Here is a 21019-nt window from a genome sequence, read left to right on the forward strand (position 1 = left end):
GTGTCCCGGGATGCATAGGTTAGAGGGATTAGTAGGTAAATATGTAGGGATATGGGGGTAGGACCTGGGTGGGATTGTGGTCGGTGCAGACTCGATGGGCCAAATGGCTTCTTTCTGCACTGTATGGTTTCTATGATTCTATGACAAAGCCAGCGGGCACAAGGCAACACCACCACATCCACAAGTTCCCAAGAAAATCACACACCATCCCAACCTGGACATGTATCGCAGTTCCTTCAACATTGCTTGGTCAAAATGCTGGAACTCCAGACATAACAGCACAGTGGGTGTATATGTACCACATGGACTGCAGCGGTTTGAGAAAGTGGCTCAGAACCACTTTCAAGAATGCTTGGATGTCGTGTAAGGTGCTATATAAATGCAAGTCCCCTGTTGGATTCAAAAACTTTATTTTTCAAAAGATTTTATCTAATACTGATTAATGATAGAAACATGTGCTCTATTAGGTACATTTCAAAATGGCATTAACAACACAACTTGGAGCCACTTCAATTCACCTCTTGTAATTCCACCTCTCCTCCTCCCGATGTTAAGTCATTGTTGGGGGTTAGACTCTAGGGCTGGCCTCCGGTACCTCATCCCCAAGTGCCAGTCCTTCACCTCCGAGTTGGTTAAAGGCGGACTATTTAACTGCTAAGGCTATCACAGTGCAGCCAGATACTGCGCTTGTCCAATGCTCAGACACCAGAGCATTCCAACAGGTGATAGATAAATGACAAACCTAGGAGGGCTTTAATTTTTCCTTTCCTACCAAAAGATGTCATTGCTGACTGCAGCTTCCTGATTGATTGATTGGCTAACTCAGTAGAGATCAGGAACCAAGCTCCAGACCCTGGTGGTCTTGGTTGGGGAGGTGGGATATGAGGGCAGAGCGGTGGAGAGGGGGAGCGAGGCTTCAGTTCACACTGGGCTGCGTATTGGCCAGTTGATCCCAATGAATGTTTAGCAGTAGTTAAAGTTGTAGTTGTTTGGTGAATTTTTACTCTTCGTTAACTAAGTACAAAGAAGAACTCAAGAGCCCAATATAAACGCAAAATACTGCAGGGGCTGGAAATAAGATGCTGGAAAGCAAAAAATGCTGGAAAAACTCAGCAGTCAGGCTGCACCTGTGGAGAGATTCAGATGAAAGTTCACTCGTTGGCCACAGTTTTCCAGTAGACCCCCCCCCATCCCATTCCGACCACTACAGCATTTTGCATTGCTCACTTGTCCTACCATTGGGAACCCAGGGCGGGGTCGACTTTGGCGGAGCTGGAAGATCCCATAGAGGAGAAGGGGGAGGGGTGGAAAATCCCACCTATTAACTCTGCTTCTTTCCACAGATGCTGCCTGACCTGAGCTTTCCCAGCAAGAGCTAAAGTGCCATTTGACATGATTCCATTTGCCTCCAAGATGTTCCATACTCTTTTTCTCACCCACCCACCCACTAGCCCCTGATTTCTGACCCGGTGGGCACAAGGCTTCAAACTTGGAGCTGAATTCTTTGTGCAGCAGCAGGCAGAAGAAAGCACTTTGCATGTGTGCTGTATCTTTCACAGCCTCAGGATGTCCTGGAGCACTTTACAACCACCTAAGTACTTTGTGGAACTGTAGTCACCGTGTAATTTAGGAAACGCAGGAGTAAATCTGCGAGGCCCCACAAATGGAAGGAGTTAAGTGACCAGATAATTAGTTTTTAGTGGTTTCAGCTGAGGAATGAATGTTGGCCAGGACACTAGGGATAATTCCACTGTTCTTCGAAATCGTGCCAAGGGATCTTGTAAGCCCATCTGTGAGGAAATAGGGGGCCTCGTTTCAACATTTTATCCATTGGAACAATACAACAATGGACCCACTCGGGGGCCTGCTTTATAGAGGGCTCCACCTAGTAAAGTAATTAACAATCCCCAGGGATCTCATATTCTACGAGTCCTACAGGGAGGTCAATCCATGCAAGTCCTTGGGGGGCTATCACAGGTCTTGGAACTCTCAACCTTCTGAATCAGAGTTGGTAGCCCCACCAACTGAGTCATGGTTGGCCCCTTACTTGTACCTTTAAAGTACAACTGTCTGACAAAGGGTCAACACAGTAAGAGGTTTAACAACACCAGGTTAAAGTCCAAGGTTAGCAGAACTATCAGAGCTGCAACTGGAGCAGGTGTACTGAGCAAGGGTCATCCAGACTCGAAACGCTGGCTCTATTCTCTCTCCACAGATGCTGTCAGACCTGCTGAGATTTTTCAGCATTTTCTGTTTTTGTATTGCTTTAATATCTGGTTTCTAACATCAGTGCAGCTCTTGTCTGGTAATATCACAAAGGGAATTTACTGCAGTCAATTCAGAGGGTGATAATACTGCAGTTCTGTGTCTTTCTGTAGCTCATAATGAGAGTTGTTTCTAGTTAGCAAGTGTACAAGATGTGGGTTTTCACTAAAACCGTATTAAGGGATATTTTTGTTTGCTTTGAACCTGTTATCGCAAAAATGCAGTGCCATGTTAGTTCACTGTGCAATGTTAAACCAACAGACAAGGTGACGGTCATTTAGTCTTTGGAAATGCTCCATTAGGCTTATCTAATAAGTCAGCTGAATGTCAAGATATCCTCAGTACACCTGCTCCAGTTGCAGCTCTGATAGTTCTGCTAACCTTCTTTCCACTGAGCTTGGCCAAGGTCTGTGCCGCGCATCACATAACACATAAGATTAAAAAGGGGCAATCTGTAGAAATGCTGGAAAAGTCTGTCAGAGAAAAGCTGAGCTTTGGTGTTTGGCCATAACTCAGATACCGCTATTTCTGCTGCATGTTTCCAGTATTTTCTCCTCTTATTTAAGTAATATATCGGTGAACTAGTTCTCCCCTGCCTGAGTTGTAGATGGTAGCTAACACCTGATAGCACGACAGAGATACCGTGGACCAGCAAATTGCTCCTATTTAGCCGAGATTTGTGTTATTATGAGTAGGTGCACCTCCATGTGGAAATAGTTGCAGATTGCGTATAACCAAATAAAGTAATTGTCCTGCTCTCACACCTTCCCTTTCCTCATCTTACCTCCCTCCAATTTTTTCCCTCCTTTTCCTATGCACACATTTCCTCATTCCTCACCCTGTCCATCTCTCCAACTCTCTCCATTCTCTCTCTCCATTCTCTCTCTCCCTTATACTTTTCTTTCTCCCCCTCTCTCTTTCTCTCTCACTCCTTCTTCTCCACCCCTTTTCCTCTCCTGTCCTACCGCCCTCCTGCACTCACTCCTTCCTCCTCCCATTGTCCCTCATTCCTGTTTCCACTCCTGTCATTGCTCCCTATCCCTCCCCCAAATGTTTTTGAAACTGATTGATTTGTTTTTCACCAAGCTCGACATTTTAAGAAGATAAGCAGCAATGTCAGTTTAAATTCACTCGATGGGCATTGTCTGCTTTCCATGTGCCGAGGTTCAGCCAGCAGATAAAGGGGTAGTAATTTATCTTGGTCAGCAGTGCAATCCTGAGGCTACCCGATTGACAATTGATTATAATGAAACTGACTATCAGACGAAGGAGATAAAGGGCAGCCAAGCTGCTATTGTCTATAATGGCACGGTGGCACAGTGGTTAGCACTGTTGCCTCACTTCTCCAGGATCCCAGGTTCGATTCCGGCCTCAGGTCACTGTCCGTGTGGAGTTTGCACGTTCTCCCAGTGTCTGCATGGGTTTCCTCCGGGTGCTCTGGTTTCCTCCCACAGTCCAAAGATTTGTAGGTTAGGTTGATTGGCCATGCTAAATTGCCCCTTAGTGTCAGGGGACTGGCAGGGTAAATATGTGGGGTTGCGGAGATAGGGTCTGGGTAAGAGTCGGTGCAGAATCAATGGGCTGAATGGTCTCCTTCTGCATTGTAGGGATTCTATGATTCTCTGAGTGTATCACTGCCTGAGACAAACCTCTACCCATGGGGTGTAATACAATTAGATTCCTCACGGAGGCACCCTCTGTGACTTTGTCCAAATGCTAAATGTAATGCACGGTGGAATTTATTTTGCTACAATTTGCTCACCAATTGCCTTCACACTCAATCGGGGGGATTTCCCGACTGCGCACGCCCAAAACCGGAAAATCCCGCCTGAGGTCAACAAACTTTTGCATGCCCCATGTCCCGCCCGCTACGATTCCTGCAGTGGGCCAGACGGGAAAATTCCCCCCAAAATATTTCCCTGTTTTTCTCAGCAAGCGGAAAGGCCAGAAGGTTAACTTTAGGCTCCCCGTAAGACAAAATGTATTGAGATGAGGAAGGGAAGGGAAAGGGTTAATACATAATGATATTGGAAATGAGAGAGAGATGAAAAGAAGAAAGATTGATTAAAAACAAAAAGGATGTTGAAAGTCAGCTGGGAGAACTTGCTATTGGGAGCCACCCTGAGTTTCTATAATGCAGAGTTTTGTTTGCTCCCCGACACACAGTGGAGCTATTTTGGTATCAGTTGGAGCGGTCACAGGCTGCTGGAGGACCTCCCAATATCCATTGTAATGGCAGCTGATCAGCCTGCTTTGCCTGCCAAACAGTGGCAGAGAATGAGCTGCAGTACAGTACAAGCTTCTGGTACAATAACTTTAGTCAGCCCCAGGCACGGACCCAGCTTCCACATGCACGCTGGTGACTCCCAGCTCCACCTCTCCATCTCTCCACTGCCTCTGAGCTGTCAGGCCGCTTAATCAGCATCCAGTCTCAGATGAGCTATATTTTCCTTGAACTAGACATAACGGTGGCACAGTGGGTTAGCACTGCTGCCTCACAGTGCCAGAGCCACACAGTGGGTTAGCACTGCTGCCTCACAGTGCCAGGGCCACACAGTGGGTTAGCACTGCTGCCTCACAGCGCCAGAGCCACACAGTGGGTTAGCACTGCTGTCTCACAGTGCCAGAGCCACACAGTGGGTTAGCACTGCTGTCTCACAGTGCCAGAGCCACACAGTGGGTTAGCACTGCTGCCTCACAGTGCCAGAGCCACACAGTGGGTTAGCACTGCTGCCTCACAGTGCCAGAGCCACACAGTGGGTTAGCACTGCTGCCTCACAGCGCCAGGGCTGCACAGTGGGTTAGCACTGCTGCCTCACAGCGCCGGGGCTGCACAGTGGGTTAGCACTGCTGCCTCACAGCGCCAGGGCTGCACAGTGGGTTAGCACTGCTGCCTCACAGCGCTGGGGCTGCACAGTGGGTTAGCACTGCTGCCTCACAGCGCCAGGGCTGCACAGTGGGTTAGCACTGCTGCCTCACAGCGCCAGGGCTGCACAGTGGGTTAGCACTGCTGCCTCACAGCGCTGGGGCTGCACAGTGGGTTAGCACTGCTGCCTCACAGCGCCAGGGCTGCACAGTGGGTTAGCACTGCTGCCTCACAGCGCTGGGGCCACACAGTGGGTTAGCACTGCTGCCTCACAGCGCTGGGGCTGCACAGTGGGTTAGCACTGCTGCCTCACAGCGCCAGGGCTGCACAGTGGGTTAGCACTGCTGCCTCACAGCGCTGGGGCCACACAGTGGGTTAGCACTGCTGCCTCACAGCGCTGGGGCCACACAGTGGGTTAGCACTGCTGTCTCACAGCGCCAGGGCCACACAGTGGGTTAGCACTGCTGTCTCACAGCGCCGGGGCTGCACAGTGGGTTAGCACTGCTGCCTCACAGCGCCAGGGCCACACAGTGGGTTAGCACTGCTGCCTCACAGCGCTGGGGCTGCACAGTGGGTTAGCACTGCTGCCTCACAGCGCTGGGGCTGCACAGTGGGTTAGCACTGCTGCCTCACAGCGCCGGGGCTGCACAGTGGGTTAGCACTGCTGCCTCACAGCGCCAGGTACCTGGGTCAATTCCGGCCTTGGTCACTGTCTGTGTGGAGTCTGCATGTTCTCCCCGTGTCTGCGTGGGTTTCCTTCGGGTGCTCCGGTCTCCTCCCACAGTCCGAAAGATGTGCGGGTTAGGTTGATTGGCCATGATAACTTGACCCTTAGTGTTGGGGGATTAGCAGGGTAAATATATGTGGGCCTGGTTGGGATTGTTGACGGTGCAACCTCAATGGGTTGAAAGGCCTCCTTTTGTACTGTATGTATGATATAACTGGGTGGGGAGACTGCCTTTGCCCCAATTGAGGCCCTTAGCTGGCCACTTAATAACCTCTTCCCACCCAGCCTTAATTGCTAGGCAGATCGGGAGCGGAACATTTAAAAACCTATATCCCAGGTGGGAAAATAGGGGTGGGTGCCTCCATCAGAAGCCCACTTCTGGTGGTAGACGCCCTCCGGTGACGGCCCATACACCTCCAGACCTCCCTCTCCACCTGCTTATTCCCCGGGATCCCAGCTATTTCCCCCCGCCTCTCGATCTTCCCAGCTGTCCCACCCCACCCTCCTCTCGCTAGGACCCCAACCACTACCTGGTCTCCCTGTCCCAACACTTGATCCCTGGCATTTTGCTGCAGTGTCTCTTCCGACCACTGGAACGCTGTGCCTGATGGGCCCGGAGAGCTGCCAGCCAATCAGATTGGCCGGTAACTCTTCAATGTGGGACTTGCCGTGACGGATGGAAAATCCGCCTACAGCCAATCAACACTCTTTGGAACATAAAATGACAGCAGGTCGGTGGGGAAGGCCTTGTGAACCTGCTCCTGGGCCTAGCCAAACACACTAGAAACAGGTCCAGGCAGCGGGCGACTAAGGGGGTTGTCCGACCCAACTGTGTGCCCCTCTACCACGGCTACATTTGAAGTCAGTGTCGCTGAAGAGGGAGCATGCGGTGTCCAAAGGCATCATCGAGGCCTTCCGTGCTCATTGGTCACCGCAGGTGCTGGGGTGGATTAGCGACCCCCTTAACCACACTTCGATTTTAATGTTTTAAGTTTCCTTTCCACCTTGTTTTTGTTTCAGGCGGTCCGCCCCCACCCCCCCTTGCCCCTTTTTGAGGGCTGCCCTTCTTGATTCGTCCCTTAATCAGTTTACTTTAGTTCAGTTGGTTTACCAAAAAGAATGTTGGAGTCAGCAGGGATATGTTTGGGAAAATTCAGGAAAAGCACTTTATAAATCTAGGTGCTGATTATTGTAGCTGTAATTGGATATCTTTGATGAATCTGGCCGTTCTTTTCTGGGTGGCACAGTGGTTAGCACTGCTGCCTCACAGCGCCAGGGACGTGGGTTCAATTCTGGCCTCGGGTCACTGTCTGTGTGGAGTTTGCACGTTCTCCCCGTGTCTGCGTGTATTTCCTCCGGGTGCTCCGATTTCCCCCCTCAGTCCAAAGATGTGCTAGTTAGGTAGATAGGCCATGATAAATTGCCCCTTAGTGTCCAAAGATGTGTAGGTTAGGGGGATCAGCCATGATAAATGTGTGAGGTTACTGGGATAGGTTGGAGAGGTGGGCCTGGGTAAGATGCTCTTTCAGAGAGTTGGTGCATACTCGATGGGCAAAATGGCCTCCTTCTGCACTGTAGGGATTCTATGGATTCTTTCTAAAACTGTGCAACAAAGAAAACTGTCTCTTTTGGAAAAGAGCTTGGGAGACTTATTTCTCAGGGAGATTAAAAGTTCAATTTGACAATTTTTCCAAGTAATGTGTTGGACAATTGCTGGGATATTTGTGAGATGATTTAACTTGTTGCTTCATTGCTATATGTTCAAAAGAAGTAGAAGTGCCAGTAGTTAGTTTTTGTTAAAATAAAGAACATGATATTGGATACAGAAAGCTGGCATTTTTCCTTCACAGTGTATGTCCGCTAGAAACTGGTGGTTTTTATTTTATGAAGGGAATTTGGAAAATAAATAGTTTGAAACAGTGATTGTTTAATTTTGTGGTGTCAAGGCTGCAGCCTCATGGGATGTGGGCTTGTGTCACTAACCACCAGAAACCTTTGTCTTCACCCACTGAAGAAACACCCAGACATTGTTGGCCATTCCGGGGACAGCTTAGGTAACAGTCAGAAAAACAAAGGGTGGGATTTTCCAGACCCTCCCACTGGTGGGATCATCAGTCCCGCTGAAGTCAGCAGGGATTTGAATGGATCGCCACGTTCGCTGCAGGATGACAGGAAAACCTGGAGCCATGAATACAGTGTTTCATGTCCCCTATCTCCCTCCTCTGAGCCTCCAGATCCCTCAACTCTTTATCAAGTAAGTTGGAAGCAACTGATGTGCACTCCTGTCTTTATAAAAGGAGAAAAGGATGATAATCGGGGTACAGAGAAAGGGACCAAAAGCAGCAGTAAAGCGACAGAGGTGGGGAGTAACCAGGGGGCAGGGATTTATTAACATTGGCAGATGAATTGGGGAGAGATGTGGAAAGAGGAGGTGAGAGGGGAAAGATTTAAAAGGGACCTGAGGGGCAACTTCTTCAAACGGAGGGTGATGCGTACATGGAATGAGCTGCCAGAGAAAGTGGTTGAGACAGGTTCAATAGCAACATTTAAAAGGCATTTGGATAAATACATGGATGTGAAAGGATTAGAGGGATATGGGCCACACGTGAGCAATTGGGACTAGCTGGGAGGGCACCATGGTTGGCATGGACCGGTTGGGCCGAAGGGCCTATTTCCGTGCTGTACTGCTCTATGGCTCTGAGGAGAATTTGCTGCATTGCAGGGGGTTGTTGTGATCTCAAATTCACTGTCTGAAAGAGAAAAAATGATGAATATGGTGGGTAAAGAGCAGGGGCGAATGAGATGAATTGGATAGCTCCATGGGCGGCACGGTGACACAGTGGTTCGCACTGCTGCCTCACAGCGCCAGGGACACGGGTTCAATTCTGGCCTCGGGTCACTGTCTGTGCGGAGTTTGCATGTTCTCCCTGTGTCTGCGTGGGTTTCCTCTGGATGCTCTGGTTTCCTCCCACAGTCCAAAGATGTGCGGGTTAGGTTGATTGGCCATGGTAAATTGACCCTTAGTGTCAGGGGGATTAGCAGGGTGAATATGCGGGGTTACGGGAATAGGGCCTGGGTGGGATTGTGGTCAGTGCAGGCTCGATGGGCCGAACGGCCTCCTTCTGCACTGTGGGGATTCTATGATTCACAGAGTCAACACAGGCATGATGGGCTGACTGTTCTGTAAAATTTGATCATTTTTAAGAGGCTCCCAAAGGAAGAGATAAGATGGTGTACAAAGTGGTTCAGAAAGGAGTTAAAAAAGCAGGAGCTCTGGTGATTTAAAGTGGCTGGAGCAGGGCAGAATGGAGGAGAAGTCTGCATGTTGTGGCTGTGAGATTGTTTGACCAGTTTGCTGTGTGTGACAGCATACTGATATGATCAGGAACAGACCATGTCAGCACTGACGGGGACTTTACATAGTTACTTATTGTTTTTTCCAAATACATAGTTCTGAGGACTATTGACCATGCATGTTCTCCATGACTCTCTGTAAACAGAGAACTTCCTGTCAATATCCATTTGAATCCCTTTTACATCATTTTTGCAACACTCGTGTGTGTGGGTGTGTGTGTGGGTGGTCTAAGCATCAATCCCAAGTTAGGTCATATTTTTTTGTTAACACTACCATCAATGTAATTAATAACTAGCTGATTTTTTTTTAACAGTCTGGCTATGAATCTAGAATCCAAAGATAGACAACCTCCCTCTAAAGGCGCATGATCTTAATTACATTCCGAGCGTTATCTTTCACAGGGTAAACTGAGCAAATAAATGATGATTAAAAGTAGGAGGAAGTTGTGTCTTGAACAGAGCTGTCCTACGTTTTACAACTTCTCTTCACCACTGAAGCCCTTCATTCTGGTACGAGGTAAACCTCCCTGTGAAGCAGCTGTGACCCGTTGGCATTGTGGTGGGTGGGTGGGTAGGTGATAGTGGTTGGGAATGGGCCTGACAGTGGATGGCAGATCTGGACAGTTCGGTTTCTGGAGGCCTGGCTGATCTCAGCAGCAGGATCTCATTGAGTTTACATTTTCTGGAATGCTGCTTGATATCAGTCCAATTTAGCTACCTGGTTGGCGGAACGGTGTGGGGGGGGATTTGTCCGCAGGAGGACACAGTGCGAACCCATGGAAACAGTCTGCAGCTGTTAGTGGGAAGAACCATAAAATCGCTACAGTGCAAAAGGAGGCCATTCAGCCCATTGAGCCTGCACCAACAACAATCCCACCCAGGCCCTGTCCCCATAAACGCACGTAATCACCCTGACACCAAGGGGCAATTTAGCATGGCCAATCCACCTAACCCGCACATCTTTGGAGTGTGGGAAGAAACTGGAGCACCCAGAGGAAATCCACACAGACACGGGGAGAACGTGCAAACTCCATATAGACAGTCACCTGAGGTGGGAATTGAACCCTGGTCCCTGGCGCTGTGAGGCAGCAGTGCTAACCACTGTGCCACCATGCCGCCATCAAGTTCACACTACATGCAAGGGGTCCAGGGAATCAGTGTGTGCAATCAGTGAGGGCTGAGGAGTCATCTGTCATCTGCTGGCATTGGCTGGTGGAAGCCCCAAGGTCTTCAGCCAGGAACCTTGTGACTCAGGGGCAAGATTGTTACTAACTGAGTCATGGCTGACACTGTGACAGATTACCTGAACACTTATCATATTCTGCTGAATTAAAGTGTTTCCTCATAAAATGTGACCCATCTGACCTGAAAAACTGGCAAGAAAATGTTTGGCTGATTCCAAAAGCTGACAACCCAAAAGCAGCCCTTAACCTCAGGCTTTCTTCCCAGTGCCGCCCTCCCTCATCACAACATTGCCGCCAGCTTCTCCCTCCCCTTCATGTCCATTGTTCCCAATCCTCCTGCCTTGTATTCAAGTCCTATTGCTAATGGGAGTGATTCGGTGCTCTGTACCAAAGGTGGGGATTCTTCATGAGAATTAGGTCTGCCTCATTAGGCATTAGCTGGGATTACAGAACTCAGTCAGAGCAAGGGGGAAATAACTCTGGTTGGGGCAACATTGAGGGGGGGTAACTCAGGTTGGGGCAGCACTGAAGGGATAACTCTGGCGGGGGCAGCATTGAGGGGGGGATAACTCTGGTTGGGGCAGCACTGAAGGGATAACTCTGGCGGGGGCAGCATTGAGAGGGGATGGCTGAGGTAGACACTGAGGGTGAAGCAAGTCGGGGCAGTGCTGAGGGGTTTAATTTGGCTTGATTTGAATCAGTATTTACTAATAAACAGACCAGTGAACCACTGAGGATGTGAAATGCTGGGTTTCAAACGTTCTTGTGTTTGACATGCTGTTAATGACTACTGTTGGAGTCTTCCGAGATTGGATATAATAAAACTTTATTCAGAACATTAATAAAGAATACTACATCTAGAATGAGACTTCATTCTGGGCAGAGGGCTACCAGAGTGAACCTGATCTTAATAGTCACATGATCTTACATCACTTCCTCAGGATGATGAGTATGTAAATGAGACAGTTCACATTAACCCTTCACACTGCATCTCCCCACAATTCTCTGACTTTGTGGGAATGCGTTCAGATATTCCCGGTTTAATATATTCAATGAAATTCTTCACCTGGGCTGAGTTTTAAATCTGTCCTCCAGCGTGTAGTCAGAATTGGGGCAGAGCCCTCATCATCCATTCTGTGGGAGGGACTGGTTTATGTTTTAATTTGGTTTGGGCCTTGTTCCCTTATACGTAATGGAGGGTGTTTTTTACCCTGCGAGTGTTGGCACATCAATAAATTCGCCACCCGCCATGCGTTTCCATTCTTTCTGCTCCTGGCATCGTGGCTGTCTTGGGTTTATAAGGGGACTGGTTTGTAAGGCCAAACATCTGGCTGACAGCTGTGCAGGACAGGGGTACCAAATAAACAAGCTGCTTAATCTGGACAGGAAAAGCAGAATGGATCTTCTGGGGATAAAACGAACAAAAACGATCCGAACTGTTCCGACTTGTTCATAGCAGTCGGATCAGGGGTGTGCAATCTGGGGATTCTGCTTAGCACGGGTATTACACGTTGGAAAGAGGTGATCAGACTCATTGCGCCATGTACAGGCTCCTTGGAAGAGCTGTTCAATTAATCCCCCCCAGCTGTTCCCCAGAGCCCTGCCGTTTTTATTTTGCTTTTCAAATTTACATCCAAGCCCCTTTGGAAAGTTAGCATTGAATCTGCTCTCAGCACCCTTTAGGCAGTGGTGTACCCACAGTGTGATAGGGAGCGATTTAAAAAGACCTCGGGACGTCCCAAAATGCTTAATAGCCAACTAAGTGTTCTGTGTAATTGCTGTTTGAATGGAGGAAATGTGGCATCCCATTTCCGCACAGCAAGATCCCACACATCTGCTACCAACTGAGCCGCAGCTAGCAGATAAAATATGTCAGATATCAAAGCTGCTGTGTATTTTGTAAAGTGGGTACTTCGGTCTGGGACTGGTCCGTTAGCCTGCTTCAGGAATTGTAGTTGTACTGCACATTTATATGGAATAGAATAGCATTTGGTCCCAATGCCACATCCATCTTGTGCTGGATGTTTACCACATGTTGCTACGTATAAAAGCATTGCCAAATGGTGTTGGTTAAGCTCCTTAAAACCTACCCTTCTGACTACCCTTTAGGATGCAGGCTCAGCTCCCGAATTCTGTTTCCTGCCTTAAATTTAGACCAGTTTGGCAAGGAAATGTTTTCAGTCCCTGGGTGAAATCTAGGGAAGACTTTTAGTTCCCAGCTCGAGAGCCTGGAAATGCCAGGGACAACCACGCGCCCCCACGCCCCAAGGATAAGTGGGGCCTGAAGCACTCTTAGGAGTGGAATCGAGTTTGTAGACAAAGGGAATCTGGTGAGGGGTCACCAGCCTCTGAGGTGTTACTTTAGCACCCCCCCCCCCCACACACACACACACACACATAAGAGGAACCCCTCCCAATGGGGCCTCCCAGAAGGCCTGTCCTGGCACAGTCCCTGGCAGTGCCACACTGGCCGGGCCTGTCCCTCTCCGCCCGGTGCTATGTTTATCTTTGCGCCCTCGGGAAGCTTCTCTCGACTACTTCAAGATTTTAAATACCTGTTGTAAACCTCGCTGACGTGATGTCCCATTGGCGAGGTATGAGTATTCAGTGAGAGAGGAATATATGGTGAGGAAGCCCTTTAATTATATTCAAATTCATTGCAATTTATTAAATTGAGAGGTGGGAATCTCATTGCGTCACAGGCGAGGGGTGCGGAAAATCGGAAAACGCAATCTCTCCATGAGAATCTCTTTTTCTATTTCTCACAAGATTTCAACCGTGTTGCCGTTCGCACTCACAGCAAACACAGGGGCAAAATCACCAGTTAGCTCTGTTAACCTTTGTTCTGGCCCAAGGGGTAACCCTCGTGCAGCCATACTTTTGCCTCTCAATCATTTACAGTAAATACTTTAAATGTGGCACTTGCAGTAGTGCAATAGGTATCCTGAATTTTACCTGAAGGTAGAACAGCTAGACATGAAATCTAAACATCTTAAAGTCAAAATGCTTCTTCCTTCAAGGTCTCGACCCTCTGTTGATTGCATCCTTGAGGAGTTTGTACAGACCCTGCTGACCTCTAACACAGAAGGATGAGGGTTCAAGCCCTACGTTTCTGTGCAGCGCTAACGGCAGCCTACACTGTCAGAAGTGCCGTCTTGCTGATGAGATGTTTTAAGTCTCTTGCAGTAGATGTAAAAGATCTCGCGACAGTTTTTGTAAAAGAGCATGCAATTCTCCAGCGCCCTGGCCAACATTATCCCTCAACTAGCAAAGGAAAGAAGAAAAACAGGACTCAAAGACGAGGGAGGTAAACGGAAGTGGAAGTAGGAAAGAAATTAAAGTGAAAGAATGAGTAAGATAGAAAAGTAATCAAACAACTGAATTAACAGGGCAAAAACAAATATGAAAGGAAAAGTTTATAGATTTGTCTTCCTGTGTGCTAATTGGTTCCATGTTTCCCAACAGTAGTGACTACAGCTTGAGAAGTAATTTGTTGATGTGAAGTGCTTTGCGATGTCCTGAAGGAGTGTAAGGTTCTATATGAAATGCAAGTCTTCTTCTCTCAACTCAGTGGCTATCATTGAGGGCAGAGAATGGCTGTGATCCAATGTAATGGAATGATGCTGACTTCAATGGATGCCCACGCAATGTTTAAGTTTATTTATTAGTGTCACAAGTAGGCTTGCGTGAACACTGCAATGAAGTTACTGTGAAAATCCTCTAGTCGCCACACTCCCGACGCCTGTTTGGGTACACTGAGGGAGAATTTAGTATGGCCAATGCATCTAACCAGCACATCTTTCAAACTGTGGGAGGAAACCGGAACACCTGGAGGAAACCTACGCAGACACGGGAAGAACGTGCAAACTCCGTGACCCAAACTGGGAATTGAACCCGGATTCCTGGCGCTGTGAGGCAGCAGTGCTAACCACTATACCACCATGCCGCTCCTCAGTGTTCATCTCCAGAGGAGTCACTGAACCAGTGTTGCCTGATTTTATCCCACCCGATCCCAACTCTGATCGGCAGAGGACCTAGGACATCCCGGAATCTGTCCAGTTGATCTTACTCACAGTGTAAACTCATGACCAATCGGGGCTCCTATCACAAACTGATCAAGCTAAGAGGACAGCATAAATTTTTGCCTTTGGTGTCCCTGATTACGTGTAGTCGTAACGTCCATCATTTTGTAACTCATTTGTAAATACGGCTGTTGCTTCGAATGTTGATGCTGAAATGTGTAACTGTTGGTAAGAAACTGACCAAGAATCCCACTGCACTCAGTGCTCTAACAATGGATTGTTGTCCCACTTTCCCAGTAAATGTTCCTGCTGACTTCTTGGATGGCCCTCTCTACATTCCATACAAGACCCTGCTTTCCACAGTGAGCAGCATGGACTTCAGCGAGGGGGAGGCCCAGCGACTCATTGAGATCCTGATGGATAAGGCTGGCATTGTGCAGGACACCTGGCACACGGTAAGCTCCATATTCAGTTAGTGCCAAACATTGCATTGACTTGTTGACATGGCTTCTTTCTCTTGCGACAGTGGCGAGTCAGTAAGATCAAGTGGTCTTTCACGACCTCAGGATGTCCCAAAGTGCTTTACAGTTCTTTTGAACTATTGAATTTTCACATTCCCCATGGCTAACTACTAGGAGACATGCAACAGTGACTTGGAGATGCCAACTTTGTCTGCCCCTACAAGGAGAAATGGCCACCCCTGGTTCCCCTTTACCCGCTAGGGAATCATTGGGCTTTCCACCACTATTGCCAGCTATTTCGTGACAGAGAAGGGAGATCAATACTACGTTACGGTAAGTTGCGATGGCACTCAATTCCTTTGTTCCATTGACAGGCGACACGGTGGCACAGTGGTTAGCACTGCTGCCTCACAGTAACTCCCACAGTTGCGTGGACCTGCAGAGTTTCACTGGCTGTCTTGTCTGGAGACAATACACATCTTTTTAGCCTGTCTTGATGCTCTCTCCACTCACATTGTTTCGTTTCTTAAAGACTTGATTAGTTGTAAGTATTCGCATTCCAACCATTATTCATGTAAATAGAGTCTGTGTCTTTATAAGCTCTGTTTGTGAACAGAATTCCCACTCACCTGAAGAAGGGGCTAAGAGCTCCGAAAGCTTGTGTGGCTTTTGCTACCAAATAAACCTGTTGGACTTTAACCTGGTGTTGTTAAACTTCTTACTGGCCTCACAGTGCCAGGGACCCAGGTTCAATTCCAGCCTCGGGTGACTGTCTGTGTGGAGTTTGCATGTTTTCCCTGTGTCTGCGTGTGTTTCCTCTGAGTGCTCCAGTTTCCTCCCACAGTCCAAAGATGTGTGGCTTAGGTGGATTGGCCATGCTAAATTGCCCCTTAGTGTTGGAGGATTAGCAGGGTAAATACATGAGGTTATGGGGATAGGACCTGGGTGGGATTGTTGTCGATGGAGGCTCAATGGGCCGAATGGCCTCCTTCTCCACTGTGATAAGTAAGTAAGAATGAGTAAGAGTTTTATTTAATGGATTTAAATGTTAGAGCAACTTAGATGTATTTTGCTATCAAGCCCATTCCTAATATTGCACAGTGGGGTTACAGCCTTATCTCTCATCTCATCACTTAAGAGGGCCAGATGACTCCTGTGATCCCAGTTTACTGCTGTTACAGAGTGACAGGTTTGGGGAGAGGGAGAGTTTGCTGCAAGCAGTATTAACAATTTTCAATTCCCTGTGGGTGAAAATTGCAGTGTTTTGAGAATCCGTTGCCCTGGCAACACTATGTAAACATTGTGCCTCAGATTGCAATGTAAATCAAACTGCATCGACACTCTGTTGACTGTGTAACTCACCACTGAGGAAAATCCCTTGAGCTTTGCACCAGCGTTTCCCAGAGACCCAAGAGTCAGACAGTGGAACCTCCACCCTGTTTGTTTCTGCTGGTACTGGCGGGAAGCTGACACTGTGAAAGACACCCTGGTGCCCTGAAGGGGACGTCGTTGGATATTGTAGTCTGTACTAAGGGAGAGCTGCATTGTTGGAGATGCGACATTAAACCAGGGCCCCTTCACCCTCTCGCGTGGGTGTGAAAGATGCCAGGGAACTATTTTGAAGAGCAGAGGAGTTCTCCCGGGAATCTTGGTCAATATTTACCCTCGAGCAACATCGCTAAGCCAGGTTATCTGGTTATTATTGTGTTTCTGTTTGTGGGACCTCACTGTGTGCAAATTGGCTGCTGCATTTCCTACTTTAAAGTGATGATTCCTCTTCAAAATTAATGAATTCCAAAAAATGTCAAAGTGCTTCAGGAATGCCCCGGAGTTGTAGACGACTTCTATATAAATGGTTGGGATAAATAGGGCAGGATTGAAACATAGGAGAAAGAGTAGGCCATTCAGCCCTTAGACTCCCCCCACCCACCACCATCCCCCATAACCCTTGACTCCCTTGCCTAACAAAAATCTGTCTAACTCAGTCTTGAGTAAATTTAAAGTATCTACCTCCACTAATTGGGGAACAGAATTCTATACCCTAATGGTCCTTTGGGAGAACAAGAATTCTCCTAATCTCCATCTTAAAAGGGAGACCTCTTATCTTTAAACTAAGTCCTCTCGTTCTAGTCTCCCCCATATGAGGAAACATCCTCCCGGTGTCTACCCCATCAAGTCGCCTCAGGATCTTATATGTTTCGGTACGATCACCCCTCATTCTTCTAAACTCCAACGGGTAAAGGCAAACATGTTCAACCTTTCTTAATAAGATAATTGCAGGAATGAGTGGAGTGAACCTTCTCTGAACTGCTTCCAAAGTAATTATTTTTTAAATAAGGAGACTAAAACTGCACACACAACCCCAGATGTGGTCTCACCAAGGCCCTGCCTTGTACAGCTGCAGTCAAACATCCCTCCTTTTATATTCCATTCCTCATGCAATAAATACCAACATTCCAGAGCATAATGCACTGTCTGTTTGTATTACTCATCTCACTCATTCATTTTGATTCTATTTTGTGGTTTAAAGGCTACTCAGAAAGGAGACCCAATGACAGCCCTGAAACGCCAACTGGATGAGAAGGAGAAGCAGCTTGTGGCAGAACAAGAGGACTCCAGCGCAGCCAAAAGTAAACTTCGGGAAGTCAATAAGGTGTGGTGTGGTATGAATTCCTGAAGGATTCGTTACAGATGCATTTAAGCCATTCCTATATCTGGATAGTCAGAATAGTCCTCTCTTCAAATCTCACAAAAGACTGTTTGCTCCACATAGCACTGTTTATTCTGAACCAATCAGACTAATCGATTTCATTTTAAACTTTGTTTTTAATTTTAAACATTTTCCATCATAAAGATATGAAAGAAACTATTTGTTCCCTTCAAGTAAGCAAGTGTTTTCAGAACTTCACAGACATCTATCACTTGCTTTTCTCCTTTTACGTTCATTTCCATCCTGTTAATTCTGTTATTCTATTACTTTTCTCTCACTCAATCTTTCACTTTTCTTTCTTTCCTACTTTCACCTCTGTTTATCTTCCTTGCCTTTTAATTCTGTTCTTCATTTCTTTGCTGCCTCACTCCGTCCATTGTGACATTTTCTTTCCCCCAACTTAACTCAGCTTTTCCTCTCCCCCTCTTTCTCTCTCTCTCTCTCCATCTCCCCCTTTCTCTCTTTCCCTCTCCCACTTTTATTTCTCCTTGTTATCTGTCTATATCACTGCCTGAGTTCTGACCTTATTCTGAGACAGATTGACAACAATTTCCTTAGAAGAGTGTTATGGCGTTGTTTACTATTCTATTGTGGACGATCTTACCAAAAAAAGTCTTAAGTGGCGAATGAGTGTGAAAATGGGAGAGAATCTTGCGCTCCCAGCTGCTATCTTATGGCGCTTAGACTAAAAAAAGAGGCAAAGTGTGATTCTCGCCAGCAGGGTGGGGTGGACAGTCTACTCACGCCGGGAAGTTGGCTGCAGACTGCTAGAGGGCGCTATTGTGCATGCGCCTTGATCTCCCAGTGTACTGTGTACAAGAGTAGATTGTCACTCCCCCACTCCGCCAGACGTTGCATCCCCAACCCTCGATTGCTCCCCAGATCGACCAGTATGACGAGCTGGTAAGATCGCCCCCATCATCATTGGTTGTGTCCTCGCACTCTCGCCAACAAATTGGCAGAAAATTATTCTTTTGTTTAGTGGTCGTGATGTTCAACACAATGAAAGCTTTTAAATCTTTTACTTCCATCTCGGACAGGAAGGTGGGCCTGAGCTGGGGGTACAAATTCAGAGAAAGGGAACAAGAGCTGAGGGTAAAACATGTCTATCTTTCTTAACTTTAATACATATATTTTTAAATAGTTCTTCTGTCTTTCAGGAACTTGCAGCCGAAAAAGCCAAAGCCTCTGCCAATGAGACTAAACTAAAGGAGCAGCTGACGGTGCGGGAGGAGGAGTTAAATGCCATGCAGAGCCGCATGCAGGCCAGTTACCAGGACCACATGGCTGAGACGCAGCAGCTGCAGACCAAGGTCACTGTTACATACTACCCCCTGAACCAGTTAATGCTCGAACACACCCCAGGTAGCACATCACCATCCTGTAACTGTACACCCCCGGTTAAGGCAAAATTCCCCTCCCCATCTCCCACATATTCCATCACACTTACTTGACTGAAAGGCACCCTGAGTTTGAAGGTTGTGCTGTTGGAGGAGCCGTTCCAGGAGACTGGGTTTTGCCAAATTTCCACCAGAGGAAGCAATGCCAACAAGGCAAAGAGTGTCAATGGCCACTTTCACTGGTTGCTATTTTGTTATCTCTCGCTGTTGGGTCCTCACATTGAGGAAGAATACAGGGCTGGAGCTGAAAGTGACCAATGTCCCTTTCAAAAGGCCGCCCTAAAATTCTCCCAGGCCTCGTACTGGTAGCCGGGCCCTTGGAGCCATGGGCTTCCATTGGATTTATGATGGAGGCTCCCCTAGCAAGGGTAAGTGAATGGGGAAATGTGGAAGTGATTGTGAATTACAAAAGGGAGCATTAAAATCCTGAAGATGGGTTTAGTGCGGGTTCACACTGAACTGTTCGTCCTGCTGCGAGTGAGAACTTCCAGTTGAAATGTTAATGTAAGGGTACGTGAGGCATGCGTGGGAGGAACTTCAAAGCTTGAGCAAAATCTCAGTAGCCCACCTTGAGCAAAATATTTGGTCTAATCTGTCAAAATACGGATGTTGAGGCCTCTCAGCGAACATCAGTGTGTGAACTGTGGGATTGGGCTTTACACTCCTCCAATAATGGGTTTGAAGATGGGGCGGGCATGTAAATTCCAGCAGGTGGCCTACCTGCATGTCCTCAACTTGTCCAAAATTCTATGGGGCATTGGATGGCCTGCCAACTGTTGAGCCGATTGAGGCCCTTAAGTGGACATTTAATGGGTGAAGGACCATGCCACGTAGGAGGCCTGGCACTGACAGCTGAGAGGGCTGGTGTCAGGCCTGAGATTGGAGGGAAGGATCCTTCTTTGCAAATCTCAGTAGCCCACCAGAGGTGACTACCATTATCCCATCCCCCGCCAGCTCAGGTCAGCCCTCCATTTAACTCTCCAAGGGGCCTCTTGACTGCAGCTCCTCACCCTCCTCACTGAGACCCCCAAGACTGGACCTACTTGAGTCTTTCAGCACAGTGAGACTGCTTGTAATCCCGTCAATAAAGTAAATATGTCAAACTATTACAACCCGGCGCTAGGTGTCATACTCTTGCATGTTCTCAGGATATCGAAAGGGAGATGCTGTATGTTTTATTCTCTCTGTGTTATTTCACTCTTGGCCACAGAGTGTGATGATGTGTTGGAGTGTGAGGCCTGTGGAGAACAGGCTTATCTTGGGAGAGGAAACAGGAACATGGCCTCTTCTGCCCCTCCAGCCTGTTCCTCCATTCAGTTAGATTAGGGATGGCCTGTATCCTTACTGCATTTACCAAAAGCAACTTGCCAAGTCTCCTTCACCAGCACCTTCCAAAGTCACGATCTCTAGCAGCTAGGAGAGCAAGGGCAGCAGGTACATAGGGGAGCACCACAAGTTCCCCTCCAAACCACCATCCTGATTTGGAAATATATCGCCTTTCCTTAACTGTGGCTGGGTCAAAATCCCATAACAGCACAGAGTTTCCCTGCACCACATGAACTGCAGCAGCTGAAGCAGTGACTGGACCACCTCACACTCAAGAGCAGTGAGGGATTGGCAACAAACACTGACCTTGCCAGGAATGCTGACATCTCATTAAAAAATAAATAATAATAAAAACTCTTGATACCCTCACCTGACAAAAAACTACCAATCTCAATTTTGCAATGTTAATTGACTTACTCTTAATTGCTTTTTGGGAAGAGAGTTCCAGACTTGTACAACCTGTGAGGAAGTGCTTCCTGATCTCACGCCATACAGCAGCACAGTGGTTAGCACTGCTGCCTCACAGCACGAGGGACCTGGGTTCGATTCTCGGCTTGGGTCACCGTCTGTGCAGAATCTGAGCTCTCCCCCTGTCTGTGTGGGTTCCCTCCGGGTGCTCTGTTTCCTCCTACAGTCCGAAAGACGTGCTGGTTAGGTGCATTGGCCATGCTAAAATTCTCCTTCAATGTACCCGAACAGGTGCC

General features: G+C 47.7%; 1 protein-coding gene across 1 annotated transcript in view; it reads left to right on the forward strand.

The window, feature by feature from the left end:
- The window catches only part of LOC144504739 (ribosome-binding protein 1-like), a 123058-nt gene that overhangs the window by 42692 nt on the left and 59347 nt on the right, over positions 1-21019 (forward strand). The window contains exons 3-5 of the mRNA XM_078230482.1: positions 14716-14873; positions 17410-17532; positions 18750-18902. Coding sequence (XP_078086608.1) covers positions 14716-14873; positions 17410-17532; positions 18750-18902 — 434 coding nt within the window. The remainder of the gene's footprint in view (positions 1-14715; positions 14874-17409; positions 17533-18749; positions 18903-21019) is intronic.

This window comes from Mustelus asterias, chromosome 15 (assembly GCF_964213995.1).
Source record: "Mustelus asterias chromosome 15, sMusAst1.hap1.1, whole genome shotgun sequence".
NCBI lineage: Eukaryota > Metazoa > Chordata > Chondrichthyes > Carcharhiniformes > Triakidae > Mustelus > Mustelus asterias.